At 47.3% G+C, this 17,480-nt stretch overlaps 1 protein-coding gene across 1 annotated transcript in view; it reads left to right on the top strand.

Annotated features, from left to right (window-relative positions):
* SCN11A (sodium voltage-gated channel alpha subunit 11) overlaps nucleotides 1–17,480 on the top strand; it is a gene marked incomplete at both ends in the record, with an annotated part of 71,204 nt that overhangs the window by 18,132 nt on the left and 35,592 nt on the right. The window contains 8 exons of the mRNA XM_080715869.1: nucleotides 538–708; nucleotides 3,378–3,507; nucleotides 4,567–4,805; nucleotides 6,921–7,100; nucleotides 10,757–11,122; nucleotides 13,478–13,909; nucleotides 15,551–15,664; nucleotides 17,299–17,416. Of these exons, the coding sequence (XP_080571995.1) occupies nucleotides 538–708; nucleotides 3,378–3,507; nucleotides 4,567–4,805; nucleotides 6,921–7,100; nucleotides 10,757–11,122; nucleotides 13,478–13,909; nucleotides 15,551–15,664; nucleotides 17,299–17,416 (1,750 nt within the window). The remainder of the gene's footprint in view (nucleotides 1–537; nucleotides 709–3,377; nucleotides 3,508–4,566; nucleotides 4,806–6,920; nucleotides 7,101–10,756; nucleotides 11,123–13,477; nucleotides 13,910–15,550; nucleotides 15,665–17,298; nucleotides 17,417–17,480) is intronic.

Here is a 17,480-nt window from a genome sequence, read left to right as displayed (position 1 = left end):
TCTCCTCTGGGCGCTTTCATGGAAATGGGGAGAGGTTTTAGTTCAGGGCCTTTGCTTGGGGGTGAGAGGGCTATCTAGACCAACAGGCACAACTGAGTCTCCCTTGAAAAATCCTCTAGGCCTGTCTGTTTCCCAGCTATCTTTCCATTCTCCAGTTCAAGTCTAGGCTTTTCAGTACGGGGACCCTATGTTAGACTCTTTGTCATCCTCCTAGAGACTGTCAGAGGGAAGTCCATCTGCAGTCTTTAAGACTCGCGTCATCAGGTATGACATTTATTGAATTTCACGCACCTGCCGGACACGGGGCCAAGGGAAAGGAGAGCTGACCCTGCCTCTGACAACGGCAACCTCTGTGCAAAAGTGGGCCGCGTGCCCCAGGTAGATAGTGACAGGGCCAGCCTGTTCCCGCACGGTGACGGGCAGTCTCAGTGGGGCTGCCTGCGAGAGGAGGGCGTGCGCACGGAGGCCGAGGTCAGCGGCAGCGTGTGTGCGGGGAGGAGCCGCCTGTTCATTAATTGCTTTTGTTCACTTTCTAAGGCTCTGGTTGCCATGGGAATTGACAGGAGTTCACTTACTTCCCTTCAAGCGTCATCTTTTTCCCCAAAGAAGAGAAAGTTCTTTGGTAAAAAGAAAAGGAAGTCCTTTCTGGGAAAGCCCAGGAGAAACCAGGTTCCAGGGTCGGATTCCGATGAAGAGTCCCCTAAAAGTGTAAGTTTTGCCAAGGGATTACAGATGCCGTAATGCCGTTGGTGGAGAGAGGTCCATCGACCATCTACGTGAGAGGATTTTGGGGGAGAAGTCAGCTGACCATCTACGTGAGAGGATTCTGGGAGAGAGGTCCATTGACCATCTACTTGAGAGGATTCATTCGTTCACTTCCTCATTTACCCATTCAACATACTTTCATAAACCCATGTGTCTATTTAATTACCATTTATTCATAAACATTCATTTAAACTGCTTATAGTGTTTACTATTTGCTTGTCACTGGAAATGCATGGTTCCTACTCTGCAGAGTTTACAGCTAATGAGAAGTCACACTGACAAGCGGGAAGCTACTGTCCAAGGTGGGAGACCAGAGGAGGACTGCTAGCATGGGCCCCCGCTGACACAAGCCCAGAGGCACTAGAGCGCAGGTCGATTATTGGGAAGTCCTCCCAGGAAGCACTGAGAGGGAAGGGGACGTGACTCAGGAGGGAAGGTGGCCTGGGAAGCTGTGGGATGGAGCCAGTTACCTCTGAAGGTAGCTGGAATTAAATCCCCCTGGAGTGAGGCATCAGAGAACACACACACACACACACACACACACACACACACACACACACGTCAGATTGGTCCATGGCTGCTGGGGACAGGAGTCAATTCTTTTCCTGTACTTCTGACTTGCTGTACCAGGTCACCAGAGAAAGCCCTCAAGTGAGGACCAAGGTTATGGTAGGGAACAGCAGTATCGGTTTGAGATAACCAGCCTGGATGTGGTGGGGACCTGGGGCAGGAGAAAGAGCAGCAGGTTCCCAGGATAGCCACAAGGGGCACTGGAGCATCGCTGGTGGAGGGAGCAGTGTGTGCAAAGGCCAGAAACAAAGGCGTGCAGAACGGGACCCACAAGTGTGTGCGTGCATGCGTGTGTGCATGTGTGTCAGGATTTGGGAGTGGTAGCAAGAGGTGTAGTGGTAAGATGGGAGCGATCACCAGAGGTCTGGAAAACCAAGCCAGTGGGTCCACTGAGGGTAAAGGCTAAGAAGCATCTCAAGGCTATCCACGAGAGAGCGAGCCGTCCAGATGTCAAATATTGAAATTCTAGATGCACTGAAGAGAGATTGGATGATGCAAGGCATCCCATGCAGAGGTTGCCACAGTAACCCAAGTGAGGGATGGCCCGCACTTAAGCGAGGTGAAGGGCAGCGAGGATGAAGAGAGGAGAGTAGACTGCACGATCTCCAGAAGATGAGATTTGGCAGCTGGGCTGAGGAGTGTGGCCACGCTGCCTGGCTTAGGGCTGGGGTAGATGACTCAACAGAGGACCATTTGCTGAGACAGGAAAAGAACGTGCTTTGGGAGTGTGAAAGAAGGCAAGTTCAGTTTTGGGTATACCAATCTTGGGGTGTCCGTGGGACACCCCAGCAGGGATATTGAATGGACCTGGTGGTAAACAGAGATGAGACTGTGATGGCTATCCAGAGCAGAAAAGGTCACTCTTATCATTGAGGTGGGAGATGTTAAGACATGTGTTAATTAGAAAGAGGAAAGTCTGAAGAGAGGAAAATGTTGAAGACACCGGCCAGGGAGGGATGGCAAGGGCCACTTTCCTGAGACAGAGGGAGGTGTGCATGTGCTTGACAAATAATGGATGGGAAAGGCAGTCCAGGGACCTTTGCAGAAGTATCTGCCAGAGGGACTCTTTCCACCCTGGGACCAGTCTCTACAGCAGGACTCCTGATCTGGAGTTGCTGCTGTCAGACCACAGGAGGAAGAAAAGACTGTAAATATTTCTTCTGATATTTTTATTTGGTTTCATAAAACAATAGAGACCTAGCCACCAAATATGAACTATTTTTTCCCTTTAACCAGAACTGGAAATAGCTGTGGAAAAGACCACAGAAAGGGTAGAAAGGGTTAGTTCTTCCTGAGGCTCTGGTTGGTCAGGACCTTCAGCAAATAAGCCACGTGTATCTGGAGCTTCCTTGATGCCGAAGGCTTATGGCCCTTAATCCCTAGTCACTTTATTTTAAGTAAGGGGGTAATCAGCAAGCCCTTGGGCACAGCTTGAGAAAGTGCTTAAGACTTAGCACACTGATTTTGTGATCTTTGGTTTGACCATTTTTGATTTTCTGTTGTTTTTGTTGCTGTGGATTGGACCCAATTTGCTAGGCACACGCTCTGCCATTGAGCTACGTTGCCAGCCCGACTGTTCTTTTTGTTACCGTTTTAAAAAAAAAAATCAATTCAGGCAGCCATTCAAGGTACTTTACTACATGGCCCCCATCCAAGCCAGTCAATTTATCCCCTACTTCTGCCTTTTGCAAACATTCTTTCCAAATTAGACCCTTTTGTCGCCTTCACACCACACACCACTGCTCGCCAGCTTCTGTCAAGTCCTGTTTGCTCTTTGCTGACAATAAATAAAGCCCAGAGTAAAATTTCTGTAGGTGGAACTCTGGGAATGTGCATGCCCAGGAACTCTTAAGTGGCCAAACGGTATTTCTCTGAGCTGCCAATTGGGAACTAAGAAAACCGAACCTTTGGTGTGCGGTGGAGACGGAGTGGGTGCACCTGTGTTTAATTGAGTGTCTTCATTGTGTGGGGCTGTGGGGAAGGCCATCTGCAGTGTGGAGAGTCAGCCTCTGCCTGAAGGTCCACTGCGCCGTCTTTTGCAGCCACCCCTCCTAGAGCAAACCAAACGACTGTCCCAGAACCTGTCAGTGGACCCCTTTGATGAGCACAGAGACCCCTTCCAGAGGCAGAGGGCCCTGAGCGCCGTCAGCATCCTCACCATCACCATGCATGGTAAGTTCCTCTCCCACTCAGGAAAAGCCCAACCCCAGCAGCATTCCTCGAGACCTCCTCTCTCAGTCCTCCAGCTCCACAGCAGGCTTCTTGGGGGCCAACCGACCGTACCACCCTGCACACAGCGGCCTCCTGCACCTCCTTGGAGCATGTGAGCCTAGAGGCTTGGAAGAAGTGGGCCTCCCTGAGCTGGGGCCGCTCTGAGCTGGGCCCTTGGGTACTGGTGAGATCCGGTGAGATGCACGATGAGGCTCAGACCAACAGCACAGACAGCCTCACGAGCAGGCCAGGGAGTCGCAGAAGGCCTGAGGGCCAAATACAGTCAGCCACAGAAGAGAAGATTTAGGACTTTTCCAGGAAGTGGCAGTTGTCATGGAAGCTAGAGTCAGGAATCTGGTGTGGGCCATAGAAGACCCAGTAGACAAACCAGAACCAGTGGGTCATGGGGCCCCGATTGGATGGTCAGCGTCCAGTCTCTGCAAACAGGGTTCAGATGGTCACTTGTCCTATGAGCCCTTTGCATCACCTGGCGTGGCGTGGCCTGCATGGTCCCTGAAGTGGTGCCGGGGAACCGGGGGTGCCGATGCCTGATACCAGAATCCAGCACCTCTCATGGTGTGAATGTGCACAGGCGCCCTCACCTCCTGCTATCTCTCCATCCCCTAAATCTGGTAAGTCCCCATGCCTCTGTTACAGCCGTCACCATGATCTGTCTTGAGAAGATTCAGCCCCCCCCCCACTCTCTCTCATGGGTTCACAGCCAATCAGCACTCAGTTCTCCACTGATAGCTCTAACAGCAGCACCGCCCAGTTGCCCAGTGTTCAATGCAGGTGGAGGCCCGAGCTGTTTGACTAGCCCACTTGCAAGTTGTAGGTGGGGAGTCACCTCATCTGCACTGTGATTGGCCGGAGAAGCCTTTCTGGCCACACAAACCTGCGCTCTGTCTGATCATGTATCACAAGAGACCCTAGGGAGAGGGAAGGAGAAACATACCTGGGCCGAGAGCAGTCAGATGCTTCAGAGCTAATTCCTCATTCTTTCTTTTCCTCCTTCTCCAGAACAAGAAAAAGCACAAGAGCCTTGCCTTCCGTGGGGGACAAACCTGGCCTCCAAATACCTCGTGTGGGATTGCAGCCCCTGCTGGCTCCGCGTTAAGAAGGTCCTGAGAGCCGTGATGACCGACCCTTTTACGGAGCTGGCCGTAACCATCTGCATCATAGTCAACACTGTCTTCTTAGCCATTGAGCACAACAACATGAAAGATGATTTTAAAAATATACTGAAAACGGGAAATTTGGTAAATTTAGGCTTTTGTGAAATAGAAAGCATACTTCCAATTTTGAATTCAAACTCTTTCAAAGTCTAAGCGTTTTGCGAGTGACCCAACGTAAACTAGGTCTTTGATCCCCGTAAGTGGAATAGAGCGAGATGAATGTCCAGATTTTATTTCCACTCATCTATCTCTCTCATTTTCCACGGGCCCTCTGCCAAGGTATCTCTCTAGTATCCGGTGGTCAGCCACGAGCAAGGGGACACCTTACAAGGTCAGCCGTTTGTGGTAATTAAGAAAACGTTAACCAGATCTAGAGACCCATGGTAATGAGTACCATGGTTCCCAGGGATGCGAAACACCATCTGTCATAAAACAACGTGGCTCGCTAGTAGGTGTCCCCTGGGAAGGCGAGTCAGGGCCTGGGAGCTGTGGGTCACTCTGCTGGGAGAATGAGCTAGCCCTCAGTTGGAGAATTCAGGGTGGGATGGGATGGACTTCCAGACTTGACCTGATTTCAATGTGCTTCTCCTGGGTGGATCTAGTCACAGTTAAACTGGAAAAGCTAAGATGGGATGGGGAGTCCGGGGGCCAGACTTTTCAAGGGTGGTCTACTTTAATTCCTGGTTTCTCTGGAAGGCGATCGTTTTCCTCAAGGGAATATTATTCTCCCCAATCAGAAACAACAAATATTGAGGTATTGGCTGGTTTGGCCTAAGTGGCTAATGAGCTAATGGGCTAAAACTCTCACCAGAATAGCTAGTCTTTTTCTCATGGCATTTTATTTTTCTAATTGAGAAAGCAACACATGCTTTTTGATTTTTTTAAATAAGAAAAATATAAACAAGGGAAATAGAAGGCTCTCAATATCCTCTGTCCCATCAACTAAGGTGACCATTCTGAGCATGCATAATATTTTCCAGAAATATAAATATGTGTATATGCATGCATTTTTGTTTGTTGTTTTTATTTTCCTTTGGATAAAAATAATTTTCTTGCTTGTGCTTCCTCTCTCTCTCTCTCTCTCTCTCTCTCTCTCTCTCTCTCTGTGTGTGTGTGTGTGTGTGTGTGTGTGTTACTGGGGATTGAACCCAGAGGTATTTTACCTCTGAACTATACACCCAGCCCTATTTTATTTATTTTGATACCGAGGCTTGCTGTGAACCTGCAATTCTCCTCCTTCAGTATCGCAAGAACTGGAATTCCAGGTGTGCACCACGTGCCTGGCTGGAAATGTTTTTGTGGTGCTGGGGATGGAACCCAGGGGCATTTTACCTCCAAGCTACACCCCCGGCCTGATTTTTTATTCTTTATTTTGAAACAGTGTCTCACTAAGTTGTGGAGTCTCATTTTTAATTAATTTTGTTTACATTGATGAGAGTGCATTATGTCTACTGAATCGGAAATTGGTTCACAAAGCTGCATCTATATATCAAGTTTAGGAGGGTGTGGAACCAGAGACCAGTGGCCATCAACCTCAGTTCAGTATCTCTACCATGAGGTGCAGGAAGGGTACTGTGGGACTGTAGTCTAAGACCAGGAATGTTCTTTCTTACAGCAGAGCAAAATTCCATTGTGTGTATATACCACATCCTCTTTATCCATTCGTCTTCTGACAGACCCCTGGGCTGGTTCCATAATTCAGCCGTTGTGAATTGTGTTGCCATAAACATGGATCTGCATGCATCACTATAGTATTTGACTTCAATTCTTTTGGAAAGATATTCTTTAAAATTTTTATCCACTAGCCGGGCATGGTGGCGCACGCTTGTAATCCCCGTGCTTGGAAGGTGGAGACAGGAGGATCGCGCGGGTTTGAAGCCAGCCTTGCTGGCTTAAGAGACCCTGTTTCCAAATAGAAATATATATATATAAAAACCTTTAATTTGGCCGGGTGTGGTGGCGCACGCTTGTAATCCCCACGCTTGGGAGGCGGAGACAGGAGGATTGCGCAGGTTCGAAGCCAGCCAGCCATGCTGGCTTAAGAGACCCTGTTTCCAATTTTAAAAATATATTTAAAAAATAGGTCTGGGAGTGTAGCCCAGAGGTAGAAGGGCTTCCAGGAATCCCAGTGCCACACACACAAAAAAAAAGTTTCTCCACTGGAGAGAGAGCCTGTTCTCATTCTTTGTTCCTCCGTAGGTTTTCACCGGCATTTTTATAGCAGAAATGTGTCTGAAAATCGTCGCACTTGATCCCTACCACTACTTCCGCCAAGGTTGGAACATCTTTGACAGCATCGTCGCGCTTGTGAGTTTCGCGGAGGTGATGAACAGCCTCTACGGCAGGTCGAGTTGGACGTTCCTGCGTTCCTTCAGAGTGGTAAGGCGCTTTCTTATCTCACTGCGTTGCTTAGCTGCCCAAACTGAAGTCTCCGGCAAGTTCAGTGGACTAAACTAAAATTCCTCCTACCTGCACCCTTCCCATCCCTTCCAGGTGTTTAATAACCTTGAGCATCCCAGAGTCTCCTCTCAATGAAACTCTACACCTTTCCCCGTCAGGGCCACCCTCTCCGCAACTGTGTGCAGAATTATCCCTCTCAGTGTCAGGACTCTGCTCTTTGGTTTGCGCACAACCCCCGCAGAGCTCTGAGGCAGGCATCCGCAATGGGCTGAAGACTGCAGAGCCCAGGAGAGGGCCACCGGATGTTCCAGCCCTTGTCTCACAAGTTCCCTGTCATGGCGGCTGTCCTGTGGTCTTTACCCTCTGCCCACCAGTCCGGAGTCACTCTGCAAACCTTCACGGAATACCTAGTAGGAGCTGACATGAGCAAAGGCCCAGTGGTCAGGAAGTCATTATCTTCAAGGCATTTCGGCCCAGGGCTGGCTTGAGTTAAGTCGGGAAATGACCATGAATCACACTAGAGTGTGGTGGAGCTCAGGAGAGGAAGAAGTTAAGAACTACTGAGAAGCCAGGCGTGGTGGTGCACGCTTGTAATCCCAGCATTCGGGAGGCTGAGACTGGAGGATGGCGGTTCGTGGACAGCCTCAGCTACTTAGTGAGGCCCTTTGCAACTCAGTGAGACCCTGTTTAAAAAATAAAAAGACCAAAATACAGGGCTGGGGTTGTAGTTAAGAGACACAATGCTCCTGGGTTCTATCCACCATAGTGCAAAATAGAGAGGGTGGGGGACTACTGAGAAATCACAACTAAAAGGGGAACTGGGAATCCGCAGTGGAGATGACTTATATGTCTGTCTTAGTGTTCTGCTGCTATAACAGGATACCACAGACTGGGTCCGTTATAAACAGTTAAGAGTTGACGTGGCTCATGGTTCTAAAGGCTGGGAAGTCCAAGATTGAGAGGATGCATCTGGTGAGGGCCTTCTTGCAGTGTCAGAAATTGGTAAAAGGCATTGCATGGCGAGAGAGCACACACGATAGAGAGAAAAAGGGCCAGACACCATCTTTGATCAAGCACTCCCTTGGCAGCCATACCCCACCCATACCAATGACAGTAATCCATTCACAAGGGCAGAGACTTCATGACCTAATAACCTCTCAAAGGTCCTACCTCTCATTATTACTACAGGGGCAATAGAATAAAATTTCAACATGAGTCTTGAAATAAATATCCAGACCATAGCAATAAGCCCTGGGCCTCCAAACTCACATACTTCTCACAGATGGAAGGCTTTTATTCTAGCCCAGTAGCCACAAAGTTTTTTCCTTTCTTACTTACCTATTATTTAAAATTAATTTTTCAACTCCTTTATTTGTTTATTTATTTTGTTACTGGCGATTGAGCTCTGGGACATTGTACCTCTGAAGTACACATCCAACTTTTTTCTGTTTTTTGTTTTTTCCAGAACTGAGGATGGAACCTGGGGGAATTTTACCTCTGAGCTATACCTCCAGCCCTACTTTTTATTCTTTATTTGGAGACAGGGTCTCACTAAGTTGCAGAGGGCCTCACTAAGTAGCTGAGGCTGTCTATGAACCTGCAATCCTGCCGTCTCAGCCTCCAGAGTCCTGTGATTACAAGTGTGCACCACCATACCCAGTCTCTATTTTTATTTTGAAACAGGGTCTTGCTAAGTTGCAAAGGCTGGTCTCATGCCTGCGATCCTCCTGTCTCAGCTTCCCAAATAATGGCACGCTCCACCATGCCTGGATTATTGCTTTATTTTCAAAACACTTTTTTTTTGGTGGTACTGGGGTTCCTGGAAGCCCTCTACCTCCGGGCTACGCTCCCAAACCTATTTTTACATTTTTATTTGGAAACAGGGTCTCCTAAGCCAGCGCGCGCGGCTGGCTTCGAACCTGCGCGATCCTCCTGTCTCTGCCTCCCAAGCGCGGGGATTACAAGCGTGTGCCACCACGCCCGGCCTTCAAAACACTTTTTTATGATTATACATCATAGTGCAATTCAAAGCCATGCATTCATGCATGCATGCGTCTCTTGTATTTCCCTACACATCACAAGACTTGATTTCAAATTCTACTGTAGAGATAGAGTAACAAAAGCAGCCTGGGATTGGCTTAAATTTATTTTTAATTGACATATTAAAATTTGTGCATAGCCAGGCGTGGTGGCGCACGCTTGTAATCTCAGAATTTGGGAGGCTGAGACTGGAGGATCGTGGTTCTCGACCAGTCTCAGCTACTTAGTGAGGCTCTTTGCAACTCAGTGAGACCCGGCTTCAAAATAAAGAATAAAAAATAGGGCTGGGGTGTAACTTGGAGGCAGAATGCCTCTGGGTTCAATGCCTAATACCGCAAAAAAAGTTTAAAAATAAAATAAAATAAAACTTGTGCATATTTAGGGGTACCATGATACATGAATACTTTGTGTAATGTTCAAATTGGGGCTAATGTATTTATCTCTTCAAACATTCATAATTTTAAGATTGGGATTCAAATCTGTGGCCTGTGTTAAATCCTGCAGGAGGTAGCAAACTCTTTCTGTAAAGGACCAGCTAGTAAATATTTTCACCTGTGCAGGCCATATGGTCATCGCTATCATTACATTTTGCTAGCATACCACAAGAAACAATAGCCACAGACGTTCAAACACCAAAGCACATGGCTACGTTTCATATAACTTTTTCGTGGACATTGACATTTAACTTTATGTGTCTCGCCAGGCGTGTTGGCGCACGCTCGTAATCCCGCGCTTGGGAGGCAGAGGCAGGAGGATCGCGCTGGTTCAGAGCCAGCCTCGCTGGCTTAAGAGACCCTGTTTCCAAATTTTAAAAAATATATAAAATAGGTCTGGGAGTGTAGCCCGGAGGTAGAAGGGCTTCTAGGAACCCCAGTACCGCCCAAAACAAACAAAAAACCTTTATGTGTCATGAAATATCCTTCTTTTGATTCTTTTTCACCATTTAAGATGTAAAAGAAAAATCCATTCTTACCTCTTGCGGTACACAAGATAAGCAGCAGGGTAGTGAATGGACCCATTGCCTGAGCTATCAATGTCTGGTATATTGTATGAAATTCCAAAATGCTCATTTTATATAATAAATGTATATGCACATTCACCATCACAAACCCCAAATTTCTGTCATTAAAGAAAATTAGAACTCAATATTTCCAGTTAAATTTTTTTTTTTTTTTGTGGTATTGGGGATGGAACTCAGGGGCTTTCTACCTCCGGGCTATACTCCCAGCTCTGTTTTATAATTTATTTGGAAACAGGATCTCACTAAGTTGCTGAGAGCCTCACTAAGTAGCTGAGGCTGGCTTCGAACCTGCGCGATCCTCCTTGTCTCAGCCTCCCAAGCGCGGGGATTACAAGCACGCGCCACCACGCCCGACTCCAGTTTTAAATAAGAAAAGCAGATATAGATGCATATTCTATCAGGACAGGAAGTTGGCGACCCATTTTTTGTGGATGGATATGAACTTTGAAAAACGGTTTCTCAAGTCCTAAGTGCTGTGATCCAGAAATAAGTCGTGTGTTTGCTAGGGAGCCGGTGGATGGAGTTTGTCCTTCATAGGCTTTTTTTCCGTTTTTGTTTGTTATCTCTTTGACAGCTCAGAGTCTTCAAATTAGCCAAATCCTGGCCAACTTTAAATACTCTGATTAAGATCATCGGCCACTCTGTTGGAGCTCTTGGACACCTGACCGTGGTCCTGGCCATTGTCATCTTCATTTTCTCTGTCGTCGGCATGCAGCTCTTTGGCTCCAAATTCTGTTGCCAGAAGAGTGCAAACCTGTGTAACACCGGAGAGTCCTGCTCCCGGCGCTGGCACATGGGGGATTTCTACCACTCTTTCCTGGTGGTGTTCCGCATCCTCTGTGGGGAGTGGATTGAAAACATGTGGGTGTGTATGCAGGAAGTCAACGGGCCGCTGTGTATCATCGTCTTCGTGTCGATCATGGTGATAGGAAAACTTGTGGTGAGTTTTTTAGTTATTTTTCTTTTTTTTTTTGCGGGTCTGGGGATGGAACCCAGGGGCATTCTACCTCCGAGCTATACCCCCTGCCCTATTTTTTATTCTTTATTTTGAAACCGGGTCTCGCTGAGTTGCAGAGGGCCTCACTAAGTAGCTGAGGCTGTCCGCGAACCACGACCCTCCAGGTCTCAGCCTCCCGAATGCTGGGATTACAAGCATGCGCCACCACGCCCGGCTTAGTTATTTTTCTAAAAGAAAAAAAAGAAAAAGGAAAAAAAAAACCCGGATGTTTGTCAAACGTAGTAGCTTCTTTTGAAACACTTTGCCAGGGAAAGTTGTTAATCTAAATATAATTCCAGGTAAATCTGAAAAAAATCTCCTTTTGAATTTGGTTTGAGGAAAACATAATAAACATAAAACTGTCCATGAAAAAAGTGCTCGTGTTGGCCAGTGCCCCATGTCCGGATCACTCTGTCAGTTATATTATCTTGAGCTGGGCGTGGAGGCACACACTTGTAATCCTAGTACTTGGGAGGCTAAGAGAAGAGGATCTCGGTTCGCAGCCAGCCTCAGCTACTTAGTGAGGCCCTCTGCAACTCAGTGAGACCCTGTTTCCAAATAAAGAATAAGAAAATAGGGCTGGGGAGGGGTATAGCTCAGAGGTAGAATGCCCCTGGGTTCAATCCCCAGTACTGCAAAATAAATAAATATAAAAAATAAATTATACTATCTTCACTGGTAATTGGCTTTGGGGAAGGTGTGTGACTTTATTTGTTCAATAAGATATAAAGAGATGGGGAAACATGGAAAAGACATCTTGTTATTAAAAATACACATGAGTAAAACGGTCCCTTTCTTTCCTCTGGGCCACACGGTGCTAGGGATGGGAACCCAGGGCATTCTACCTCTGAGCTATACTCCCAGCCCTATTTTATTTTTTATTTTGAAACAAGTTCTCACTAAGTTCCTGAGGGTCCCCTACGTTGCTGAGTCTGGCTGCGAACCTGCGATCTTCCCGTCTCACCCTCCCAAGTATTACTTACGGGTGAACACCATCACACCCGGCTTCCTCTGGGCCTTTTTATGACTTTGGCCCCTGGAGGAGTCATAGGCATTGTGCAAGTAGGAGGAGAACCAGTTTAAAACCAAGCCAGCAGTTGGAGGGCAGATCGCAGAGACGGAGCAGACCTGCTGCATGTCACAACTGGTCCCCCTGTCTTCTCCAACTTCTCGTTGTGTGCATGTTCTTATTGCACAAGCTGGCTTGAGTCTGTTGCTGGCAGCTGGAAGCCTAGGTACTTCTGGGGAGGCCAATTAGGTGCACATCAGTGAAGATGTGGAGGGCCAGAAAACATACAAGAATCTTTGAGCACCAAGTCCTCAGAATCACGTTGGGGCTGCCATCCAAGTATAATTAGCTATCTACACAGCTTCTCTTTATCCCCAGCACCTCATAAATGATGCCCATAGATAGTAATGGCACAGAAGTTCAGAGGACCAGGCCACCACTGGTGGGAATGCAAGAGGAGTGCTGAAAGGATTTGAAGAAGATGTTGTCCTTGAGCAGACCACTCAAGAGGCCAGGAGGACTTGGCCAAACAGAGGAGAGCTTGAGCTCTCCATCCAGGGATGGACATTCTGGCGAAGCCGAGGGGCTACGACTGGCTTCGTTCACACCCACAGGGTACTCCTCTCCAAAGGCTCTCTCTCCAAGCTGTTTAGAGTCAAACTCCTCAAAGGAGTTTGAGGAGGTAAAGATGATGGATTGGAGGGCGCAGAAGTGGAAGCAAAAGCCCAGCTGGGATGCTATGGGCTGGTTCCAATGTGGAGACACTCGCTTCTGAGGAAGAGTGGTGGATTTGGTCCAAACCCCTTCATCTCAGCCCCAGTGCCCACTGAGGCTAGGACAGCAGGGTCTAAGAGACCGCATAAAGTACCCCGTGTCTCAAATTACGCAAAGAGTAGAGGACCCCACGGGGGTCTTGGGTATCAGATCCATGTCTCTGGGCAATTCCAGCAAAAATCCGTGCATGGGCTGACCCCCAAGCTACTTGTGCACCCTGCTTCACCCAGGATTATCTCCTGCTGCTTTTCCCTGGCCAGGGTCTGCACATACTTGTTAGATAGACTGGATTTGGCCATTTGCATCCTTTCCTCTCAAATTTTCTTTTGTCTTACTGTCCCTGTTCCTCCCTCAGTCTTCTCTCGTTGGTTGTACAAATGGGCTTTCTTGGGGGATGGTAAGACCTCGGGCTCTCCTTTGACTCTGTCTTGAGTCTTGGGGGCCTGTTGTTCTGGAAGCCCACTGAGCGTTTTCTTTGGCTAATCTTCCACTCCCTCCTTCCCCACGCCACCCAGGTGCTCAACCTCTTCATTGCCTTGCTGCTCAACTCCTTCAGCAACGAGGAGAGAAACGGAAACCCAGAAGGAGAGGTCAGGAAAACCAAAGTCCAGCTGGCCTTGGATCGGTTCCACCAGGCCTTTTCTTTTGTGATGTGCACTCTTCGGCATTTCTGTTGCAAGCGGAACAGGAAGAAAAAAGGACCCAAGGAAAAAGAGGTGACAGCAGACTCCGCTGCAGAGAGCAAAGACATGATCCCCCTGGTCACAGAGGCGAAAGGGAGGTCCGGGCCCCAGGAGGAGCGTGGTGTACTCAACTCTGCACAGAAGCCCTTGGATTTGGGGCACAGTCAGGCTTGGTTGGCACCACTGGCAGAGGAAGAGGATGATGCTGAGTGTCCTGGTGAAAATGATGCTCTGCCCATCACACAGCCTGAGGCTGAAAGACAGGTATGGAGGTTCATACGTTGACTTAGAGGTCCTACAGAGCGCTCTGTGGGGTGAGAAGGGCATACATGTGGTGCACCCTTTAACACCCACGTGTGCATCTCAGGGCAGGTTTCAACAGTCCTGCACCTGTGGCCGAGTGTGAGGTGTCAGAAGCGTTCAGTGGGTTGCAAGATCAGAACGGGCTGGGGCGACGGAGGGAGAAAGTACCTTTGGTTGAACCCTGTAGGAAATGTAGTGTTCACAAACAATAGTCAGTGCTGGGAAAGGTGTGGGGAAATAGAACCTCTTATAACTGCTGGTGGGCCTGCATACTAGCCCAGCCACTGGGAGATGGGTGATGAGGTTCCTTAGAAGACTGGAAGTAGAACCATCACGTGACCCAGCGATACCATTCCCGGGCATCTTTTCAAATGAATTAAGTCAGAATATTCTAGTGATAGATGCGTATCCATGGTTATAGCAGCACAGTTCACAATAGCCAAATTATTGAACTAGCATAGGTGTCCATTGACAGATGAATGTTTCACAAAACTGCGGTATTTATACACAGTGGAATTTTATTCAGCCATAAAGAAGACTAAAATTATGTCATCTGCAGGAAAATGGATGTAATTTGAGCATATTGTGCTAAACGAGATTAGCCAGTCTCAAAAAATGAATAGTTATACGTTTTCTCTCATATGTGGAAATTAGACAGAAATTGAGAAACACAAGTTGTAACCGCAGATAGAAAAGCAGAGACTCCAGAGGAGTGATGGGTGGAGAATGAGGCTGTCACAGTTGAAATAATGCTGCTGACATATATAAAATTACCAATTCCAATCTCAAAGACACGTGTGAAGAGGAGGAGGAGGGAGGAAGGGGGTGGGACCGGGAGGACGTGCTTCAAGAGTTGGGATTCGTTGGAAAGTGAGGGAAGAGACAGGGATGGGAACACACTCTGCCTCTACATGGACCGTCTCATGGGTGAGGAGTAGAGCTGAGAGTCTTAGGGGAGTGACTTCGTCTGTGCAAACTCCATAACCAAGTGTCACAGACCGCATGACAGGCTTCTGAACATCAGAAATCGACTTCCCACAGTCTGAGGCCTGAGAACCCAAGATCAAGGGGCCAGTCCACTCAGGTCTGAGCAGGGTCAGTTTCCTGACTCATAAATGGCACATCGCCATCAGGGAAATGCAAAATCCAAAGGAACACTGAAACTTGGCAAGTTTTGTAACAGAACCATACTGTTTTGATTATATAACTTTGAAGTGAGTTTCAATATCTGTTTTCTTCTAGTCATTTTCTCAGAATTATTTCATGTTGAGCTTTGTCAGGAGCAAGTGTGTGTGTGTGTGTGTGTGTGTGTGTGTGTGTGTGTGTCGGTGTGTCTGTGTGTTTTAAGTAAAAGAGTTCTCAGTACTTGGGAGACTGAGATAGGAGGATCTCAGGTTGACAGCTAGCCTCAGCAACTTAGTGAGGCCCACTGCAACTCAGTGAGACTTGTTTCAAATTTAAAAATACTTTAAAAAAATAGATTTGAGGGTGTAGCTCAGAGGCAGAAGATCCCTGGGTTCAATTCCCAGTACCACAAAAGAAAAAAAGAAAAAGTAACGTCCAGGAAGGCTACTAATTCTTCTCTTGGTTTCTCTGGGTCAGGACCGTGATCTCCAGCAGGAGGCTGAGAAGCCCGCCAGCCCCAGGGATCAGAAGGTGAACATTGATGTGTTTTCTGAGGAAGACCCTCATCTGACCATGCGGAATCCCAGAAAGGTATTGTCACAACAAACATGTAACTCGTCTGCTCCCTTTCCCTGGAATAACCATCATGGGAAAATATCACAATTAATTAGACAACTTAGAGAATATTGGCAGAACTGAGGCTTATACAGAAGTGTAGACCACAGTTTCTTAACTTTGCTACTGTGATATTTGGAGCAGGACAATTCTTGGCTGTGGTGGGCTTTTCTGTGAATCGTAAGATGTTTAAGCAGCATTCTTGCCCACTAGACGCCAGTAGCATTCCTCCTCCCAACCCCTGTTGTGATAATTGGAGATGTCTCTAGAACAGTGGTTCCCAGATGATTTCTTCAGCTTCCTGTGCCTGTTGGTTGACAACTTGGTTGACAGTTGTGGTACATTTGGGGTTGGAGAAGGACTGTGACCAGGGGCAGAACCTGAATTTTAATTGGGATGTGATTTTCCCTTTTTGGAGAATATGTTCTCTTTTCTCCCCACCTCTAGAGGATCACTAATGTAGGTGCAGAAATAAAACTGAGAAATAAATGTACCATATTCTGAGGAAACCAGTTTGTTAACATTAGATCCCCTCCCCCTAATAGTGTGTGAATGCATCCATCCCTGTCAGTGAAGGGCTGGCCATGAAAGTGTGACTTAAAATGTTCATGAGAAGCCAGGTGTGGTGGCACACGCTTGCAATCCCAGTGCTTGGGAGGCTGAGACAGGAGGATCACACAGGTTCGAAGCCAGCCTCAGCTACTTAGTGAGGCTCTCGGCAACTTAGTGAGACCCTGTTTCCAAATAAAATATAAAATACATCTGAGGGTGTAGCCCGAAGGTAGAAAAGTCCCTGGGTCCTACTCCCAGTACCACACAAAAAAAATGTTCATGAGAAATATTAAGATCTAATATCTCCTTCAGAAGAGAGGGAAAGATAGATGTAGAATGCATTATGTGGGGAAATAAGCCATGAACATAAGCAACACACTTTGTCCAACTCTCCCGCAGCCTGCCCATTACTTCTGTTCATCCCTCGTTCAAGTTTTGCCCCTTTTTTCATATATGCTTTTGTTGGTACATTGTAGTCTCAGAGCGACGGAGACTACTGACTCCCTGAAGAAGGGCTGGACCAGCCTTTGACCCTTTGTGACAACATTCTGTTTGCTGTATCTTTAGTTTAAAACATAGAATAAATGCAGTTCATTTATTCTGCCTTTTTTCAATAAACATTTAATTGAATTCTTAAAAAAAATGTCTCCGGACATTGTCCAAATATTTCCTACATTACAAACTCAATGAGAACCACTGGTCTAGGCCTATTATTCCATGAAATGAGATAGCTGAAATTTGCAGACTGGGATCCCTAATTGGGAATTAGATCTGTAAGTGGGGTTAGTCCTGATCTTGGCCCTGAAGATCTCTGTCAGGGTTATGATTTGTTAGAGAGGCTCCGTGTCTTCATACACCTTGAGAGCAGTCAAGGACGCTCTCCTAAAGTCGGACTGGTCCTTAGAAAAGGACCTTCCAGGAAGGCTGCTTTCTTGATGCCCCTCATACCTAGAAGCCTGGTTACTTGCACCCTAACGAATCAGGCAATGAGAATTTAGGTACTAGTGTTGTGAGACAAAGTCTTGGTAAATGACCCCCTTCCCTTTGTTCTGTGGCAGAAGTCCGACACCGCCAGCGTGCTGTCGGAATGCAGCACGATTGACCTGCAGGATGCCATTGGACACTTACAGGGGGTGCTTCCCCCAAAAAAGCAGCCAGAGAGATGCTTGCCCAAAAGTAAGCGGCTGTATTCTTGCATGCGGTTCAAAAAGACTGTGAGTGGGATACCTGTTATTTGTAG

This window comes from Muscardinus avellanarius, assembly GCF_963383645.1.
Source record: "Muscardinus avellanarius genome assembly, chromosome: 18".
Lineage (NCBI taxonomy): Eukaryota > Metazoa > Chordata > Mammalia > Rodentia > Gliridae > Muscardinus > Muscardinus avellanarius.
The sequence above is the reverse complement of the archived record's forward strand: the minus strand, read 5'-3'. Positions and strand labels throughout refer to the sequence as shown.